Here is a 7,880-nt window from a genome sequence, read left to right as displayed (position 1 = left end):
CTACGAGGTATGGACTCGTACAAAGTTTGAATTTGTTTCCAAAGGAATTCTTGTCCATTCTTCAGCTAAAACAGTCTCCAGTTCTTGTAGTAATGATGGTGGATTATACCGCCTCCGTACTTTGTTTCTAAAATGTATCATAAATGTTCAATAATATTGAGATCTGGGGACTGCGGTGGCCAGATAAGATGTTCAACTTCACTAGAATGTTCCTTGTACCATTCTGTAACAACTTTAGCAGTGTAAATTGGTGCATTATAAACCATGAATGACTGCTTTACCCTCCGGAAACAGCTCCGCAAACATAGGAGGAATTTGATCCGATAAAATGCTTAAATAGTCTTGACTATTAATTCTGCCATGAAGGGAAACCATTGGGTCGGCGGATTTCCAAGATATAGCCCCCCACCAGATCATCACAGCTCCTCCTCCATGTTTAACAGGTAGAAGAAGGCAATCTGGGCTAAATGCTTCTTTTGGTTGTCTCCGCACGTATACTTGGCCGGTGGTCGGAAATAAGGTAAAGGATCACTTGTCCAAAAAAATAACATTCTTCCACTGCTCTAGGGACCAATTCTGTAGGTTTATACACAACTCTAAACGCTTTGCAGCCTTTGTTTATGAAAGTCGTGGTTTTCTGACAGGAGCCCTCCCGTGAAATCCGGCCTTGTGCAGCTGCCAGTGAACAGTTTTTATGGAAACTAGGTTCTCGAGATGGTCATTAAGCTTACACACACACACACACACACACACACACACACACACACACACACACACACACACACACACACACACACTTTCACAAAACAATAATGTTGTGTCTATTTTCGGCACATTTTGGCATTAGAAATATTTTCTTTATACCGAGACAATGATGCAAAGGCCCAAATAAAACTGCTTGGGTTTGATATATATAATATCTGTGGACATGTATACGTGTAATTAGAGAGAAAGCAAAGACTTGAATATTCAAATATAAATATATCGATATTGTGTACAAAGACACAGAATATTAAAGGGGAGACGGTATGGTGTGACAAGTACGACAGCTGTTTCTGGGGGCTCGGAGTTACTTCATAACGGTGTTTGATGTAGTTCACCAACATATGCAACGAGTAATAGAAGTAAATCATTGTGGAAGGATTCCGACCACCTCCAAGTGACTAAAAGTGGACTGACACATTGCTATAAATAGATAACTGTGAGCAATCGATTGGGAAGGGGTCCACTGTGAGCCGTTTTATTGAGAGCGTTGAGTCTCCTGTAATAGTAATCGTATTGCGTCGTGTAAATACCTTTTTTGCCGTTCGTGCTTCGTTAAATTATTTATTCACACAAGGATATAACACAAATAAACATTGGATAGATCCGTCCGCCTTCTTCAGGGTGGAGAGATAAAAATGTGACATTTCAGATAATGATTTAGGGAAATTGAGAAAAAGTGATTTCTTTACCGAGTATCTCTAGATCTCATCTGTTGACTCTCTCGTTTCTTTCTCTCTGTCTCTGTCTCTCTGTCTCTCTCTCTCTCTGTCTCTCTCTCTCTGTCTCTCTCTCTCTGTCTCTCTCTCTCTCTCTCTCTCTCTCTATATATAATATATATATATATATATATATATATGTATGTGTGTGAGTGTGTGCGTGTGTGTTTATGTTTGTGTGTCGTTGGGAATCGAACTCACAATCTTCCATATGTAGGCCGAATACCGTAACTTCTAAGCTACGTGCCTTCAGACTTCTTTCCACAAATATGATGTTGGAGGAAGAAAATCGAATAAATTTATCTGACAATCGAATGCAGGAAATTCCTGTTCGATCAGCAATAATTCTCTGAAGTTGGATACCATTTCCTCGTGAGGCGGCGAGTTGGCAGAAACGTTAGCATGCCGGGCGAAATGCGTAGCCGCATTTCGTCTGTCGTTACGTTGTGAGTTCACATTCCGCCGAGGTAATTTTGCCTTTCATCCTTTCGGGGTCGATAAATTAAGTACCAGTTACGCACTGGAGTCTATGTAATTGACTTAACCCCTCTGTCTGTCCCCTCTATGTTTAGCCCCTTGTGGGCAATAAAGAAATATACCATTTCCTCGTGAAGATTCGTTCAAGAAAGAATTAAAAACAAAATTTTCTTTTTTTGATTTAATCTGATCGTGAGAAAGTAAAATATGTCGAAATACGGTCGCAATATTGATAATAAACATTAAAATAATACTTTACTTGTAGAGGTAAGAGAGAGAGAGAGAGAGAGAGAGAGAGAGAGAGAGAGAGAGAGAGAGAGATAACAGATAGGGAAATTAAGAGAATAATTAAATAAATAATAATTAAATACAAACGTTTTAACCAGGAAACGTTTTTCCAAGATTTCAGCCAATGAAAATCGCCTAAGATATATGTATGTGTGTGTGTGTATATATAATATATATATATATACATATATATACTTGTATACACACACACATATATATATTATATATATATGAGTACAGATATATGAAACAGTTTAACTCTGGTCTCCATTAATCTTTGTACTAAAGCTGGTAATGGCAACAAGCATGAATTTTCTTGTATTTGCAACGGTGTTGACTGCATCACTTTTACACCTTTCTCAGGCATTGACCACACAAGGTAAGAGATGTGTATTGTTTAAACGGGGGAAATGTTATGGAATTCGTGGTCGTTGTTGTTGTTATTTTAATCTCAGGTCAGTCGTGATAAATCAGATTTATGAGGAAAAGCATTCAAGCTGTGACTGCTCTGTTTTTTCCCTATTCGCTAGAAAAGAGCAAAACCAAACTGAAGGATCTCCGTCGCACGCACACACACACACACACAGACACACAAACACACACACAGACAGACACACACACTGACACACACAGACACACAAACACACAGACAGACACACACAGACAGACACACACACTCACACACACACACACACACACACACAAATATGTATCGTGTTCGTAACCTAGTGGTTCGGCATAAGAGAGCGATACAATAGTAGCAGTGATTAAAAAAAAATAGAATCCAGAATCGGTGCCCGATTCATTTGACCGAAGCAATTCTTTAGTGCAGTGCTGCAGCAAGGCCACAGTCTAATGATGGAAACAAGTAGAAGATAAAAGATAAGATATTAGCGTAAGTTTCAAAGGGGGAAGAATGGGATTTGAGTGGTATTTCTTGGGTACTTTTAGCAAGTCGACTGACCACATAGATGTTTTCTATTTGACTTGGAGGTGTTTTGCTGACTTTCAAGGAAACATAACATATGTACCCGGCGAAAAACTTAAAAGTAACATGCTTGAAATAACATACATACATGCATACATATGTGTGTGTGTGTGTGTGTGTGTGTGTGTGTGTGTATGTATATATATATGTGTGTGTGTGTATATATAATATATATATATATACATATATATATATATGTATATATATATACATATATATACATATATACAGGAGTAGGACAAAATAATGGCAACACCTTAAAATTTCAAACAAATTTATTTTAATATGAGGTTGGACCGTCTGTTTGGCAGTAATTACAGCTTGAATTCTACGTGGTATTGACTCGTGCAAAGTTTGAATTGTTTCCAAAGGAATTTTTGTCTTCTGCTAAAACTGTCTTCAGTTCTTGTAGTGATGATGGGGGATGATATCGTCTCCTTACTTGTTTTTCTTAAATGCACCATAAATGTCCAATGATATTGAGATCTGGGGACTGTGATGGCCAGATAAGATATTCAACTTCACTAGAATGTTCCTCGTACCATTCTGTAACAATTTTAGCAGTGTGAATTGGTGCATTATAAACCATGAATGACTGCTTTACCCTCCGGAAACAGTTCCGCAAACATAGGAGGAATTTGATCCGATAAAATGCTTAAATAGTCTTGACTATTAATTCTGCCATGAAGGGAAACCATTGGGCCAGTGGGTTTCGAACATATAGCCCCCCCCCCCGATCACCACAGATTCTCTTCCATGTTTAACAGTTAGAAGAAGGCAATCTGGGCTAAATGCTTCTTTTGGCTGTCTCCGCACGTATACTTGACCGGTGGTCGGAAATAAGGTAAAGGATCACTTATCCGAGAAAATAACATTTGTCCACTGCTCTTGGGATCAATTCTGTAGGTTTTTACTCCACTGTAAACGCTTTGGAACGTTTGTTTTTGAAAGTAGTGGTTTTCTGATTGCAGCCCTCCCGTGAAACACGGTTTTGTGCAGCTCTCGGTGAACAGTTTTGCAGTAATTTTGGGAGCTGTACTTTTGTGATCTTTTCTGTCAATTCGCATAAGAATCCGACTGTCCCTATCTGAAAGTTTTGGTTTTCGTCCGGAACTTTGTTTCGCCGAGGAGGTTTTTCCCTCTTTCTCAAAGGCTGTCATTATTTTCGAGACAGTACTTCATGATACACCGAACATTTCGGTTGCTTTCGTTACGCTAGGGCCTGTCATACGAGCACCAACAATTTGACCTCTTTGAATGTCCGATAGATCTGTCATTTTGTCTTCCATTGTATATAAAATATTTCTATTCTCACATCTCTCTTCTTTTCAGATTGTGACAGCTCCATAACCGTTGACACCAGTAAGTACCTTCTTTGTTTTGATAAATTCTGGATATTGAAGGCTGTTAGGTGGCAGAATCGCTTGTATGCGTGGAAAATTTCTTAGTGGCATTTCGTCCATCTCTCAGTTCTAAATTCAAATTCTACCGAGGTCGACTTTGCCTTTCACCCTTTCTGGGTCGATAAAATAAGTACCAGTTCAGCACTGGGATCGACGCACTCGACTTAGCCTCTTCCTAAATATTGCTGGCCTTGTGCCAAAATGGGAATCCAATTTAACGAGAACGTTACCATCAAATTGGACAGAGGAACCATCGATGGCCGAGTTCACCTAGCAGTAAAAAGGAGCTACTAAATAGAGTAACCGTCGTCATGAGCGGCGTGCTGCATGATCTACTTGATTCATTAAATACGGTCAAGTGAAATTAACCGAAAACCGCTGGAGCTGTACCGGAACTTGCTTCAACGCAATGTCCACTCAGCAGGAGGTATTGAGAGCCAGTGACCGGTTGAAGGACTTACTTGCAGCCACCTGACTCGGACACCCTGGACGCAAAAACAGTCATGGTTGAATCACCAAGTCATGGAATTAGCTTTGAAGTGTTTGAGAAATATGTTAAGACACGAGTACACTTAACGTGATTCTCGTCCGAAATCACCGTGACACAAGAATTAAAGGTACAAACCATCAGATGGGCGTCCTTTAAGTTTCTGCCTACAGAACTTCTTCCACAAAATGTGGATCGACCTAAGACTAGAGAAAACGATATTTGCTCAAGTTGCCGCGCTGGGTGATCGAATCGTTCTTAAACTATTGGTCATATTTCACATGCGAAACTACACTCTATCTATCTATCTATCTATCTATCTATCTATCTATCTATCTATCTATCTATCTATCTATCTATCTATCTATCTATCTATCTATCTATCTATCTATCTTAGAGGGAGGAATTCAATTTAACAATTTTAAATAAAATATTACAATTTATAATATATGTATATAATTTAGAGAAAAACCCTCTATTAAACAATTCAATAAAGAAAGATGTTATTCACACCACCTAGAAAACATATACTATAAAAAAACCTTATTCTAAAGATCAATAAAGTATACTAAATAGTAAATAATAGTAAAAGGACTACGCACGTTTCGTGGCTATATTTTCAAATAGATAATAATTATAAAATCAGTTCGATTCAAAATCAAATCCAATTAAAATTAACTCTATTTAAAAATATAGTCACTCATCAGGTCTAAGATAATAAATAATTAAAAAAATAATAATAGAATAAATGTACTTATCTTAAGTTATACTAATTATCAAATAAATATATATATATAAATATATGTATTAACTAGAAATAATAAAAAAACATTTAGCAATATTTTTTAAAATAAAAATATAACTTATCTTATCGAAGGATTTTCCTTAACTAAAAATTTAAAAGAAGAACTTCGCGTTCATAAGAAATATATCGCGTGAAAATATGGCGTAAAAAGAATTAATAGAAGAAATAGATAGAAATATGTATTTAAGCTATTAAAATTACAAATATATTTTAGCTGTAAGAATAAAGAAAAGAAAATTAACTTTAATATAGCATTAACTGGAAAAATTGTAAAGTGTAGATAATTTAGATATTAAATAAGTAAAATTCATAATATAATAAGCCTAAATTAAGCTAAAATTCTATCATTTAATCTATTTTCATTAATTAATTGATTTATTTCATAAACATCTAATTTTCAACTTATTCTAATTATGTAATATAGACTATATAATCTCGTGCTAATTTATATAGATTTTCCGACTACAAGAAACGTGCGTAGTCGTTTTACTATTTATTGTACTTAATTGATTTTTAGACTAATGTTTTTATAGTATGTTTCCGAGGTGGTGTGAATAACATCTTTCTTTATTGAATTGTTTAATAGATTTTTTCTCTAAATTATATATATATATATATATACACCACACACACACACACCACACACACACACACACACACATATATATATATATATATATATATATATATTAGGGACAGAGCCCTCCTCCCAGCACTGACAGAGCATCTCGTGGAGATGGCCCAGAAGGGCTGGCTTCCCGCACTGGATGACTTCTGCGGAGATGCCGTCTTGCCCTGGTGCCTTGCCCGAGCGAGAGGAGTGAGTCAATTGCTTTGCTCAGTTCTTCCTTTGTTGGAGGCAGGTCAAGCTCCTCCATGACAGGCAGAGCAGGAATGCCGGCGAGGGCAGACCTGGTGACCACATTCTCATATATATATATATATATATATATATAATATATATATATATATGTGTGTGGTGTATGTGGTGTGTGTTTGGATGTATATATATATATATGAAGTATATAAATATATTAATATATATATATATATACATATCTTAAATGTACGCATACTACGCCTGTACAGTCATATATGTATAATGTGTAAATGTACGTAAGTATGTAAGTATGTATATATGTATGTGTCAATGAATTAAATTTGCCATTGTCTTCCTCTAGCACTCGCCTAATTAACCACGTGTGTACTTGTGTACTTTCTGCTTCTTCTAGATCTAACCAATCTGCTGTGTACTCGCCAAGTACTCCAGCAAAAGATCTTTGTGCAACAGGACCCTTCGAACACTCGTAGGTTCATTGTCTGCACTGACATAATGATCGGTTGTATGGGAGCGTGTCCGAACAACAAACTCTTTGATAGCGCTAGCAGAAGTTGTAACCTCATTCCTGCTGAACATTGCAAACCACCGGCATCGGCTCGTCAAACGACGGATCCTTTAAAGATTAGCAGTTCCTGTAATCGAAATAGTAAGACATGCGATTATCTTCCCTATCCCGGAGATGACACTTCGTAAGTACATTACGTTTCTTGTGTTTATTTTTTCTTTCGTGCAAACCTTTAATTAGAGGTAATCCGGTCATGCCCATCCCGATTTATGTGCATCGACTCCGTCCTTCATTATTTCATCGTTTATTCCTGAGTGCAGTTGCTCTGAACGACTGTAAATTCAAAATAGTGCCGCTGCGAATACACTGCAAGGGGTGAGGAGATGGGTGCCTCTGATTTATTATTCAAATATAATTCAGCGAAGCCAGGACTATTGAAGTCCAACTCTTCAGTGCTACACAAGTCTCATTTTCTGCTACCATTCGTGCATGGTCTACAGTTTAGGATTTCTTCTAGCCTGATATCATATGTAGCCCTTATCTCTCTCAATAACACATCATAGTTTGTAAGTTTCATTGCATTGCATGGCTGCATGTGCCTGATG

The 7,880-nt window shown here is 37.1% G+C and overlaps 1 protein-coding gene across 1 annotated transcript; it reads left to right on the top strand.

Moving 5' to 3' along the window:
- The first annotated feature begins 2,467 nt into the window (after positions 1 to 2,467).
- LOC115230802 lies at positions 2,468 to 7,490 on the top strand. The gene is made up of 3 exons (XM_029800929.2): positions 2,468 to 2,625; positions 4,567 to 4,596; positions 7,162 to 7,490. Exons 1-3 carry the CDS (start codon positions 2,541 to 2,543, stop codon positions 7,461 to 7,463), a joined length of 417 nt encoding a protein of 138 aa, XP_029656789.1. The 5' UTR covers positions 2,468 to 2,540; the 3' UTR covers positions 7,464 to 7,490.
- Positions 7,491 to 7,880: the final 390 nt, after the last annotated feature.

Source organism: Octopus sinensis, unplaced genomic scaffold (assembly GCF_006345805.1).
Source record: "Octopus sinensis unplaced genomic scaffold, ASM634580v1 Contig16386, whole genome shotgun sequence".
NCBI classification, from domain to species: Eukaryota; Metazoa; Mollusca; class Cephalopoda; order Octopoda; family Octopodidae; genus Octopus; species Octopus sinensis.
This window is presented reverse-complemented; position numbering and strand designations above follow the sequence as displayed.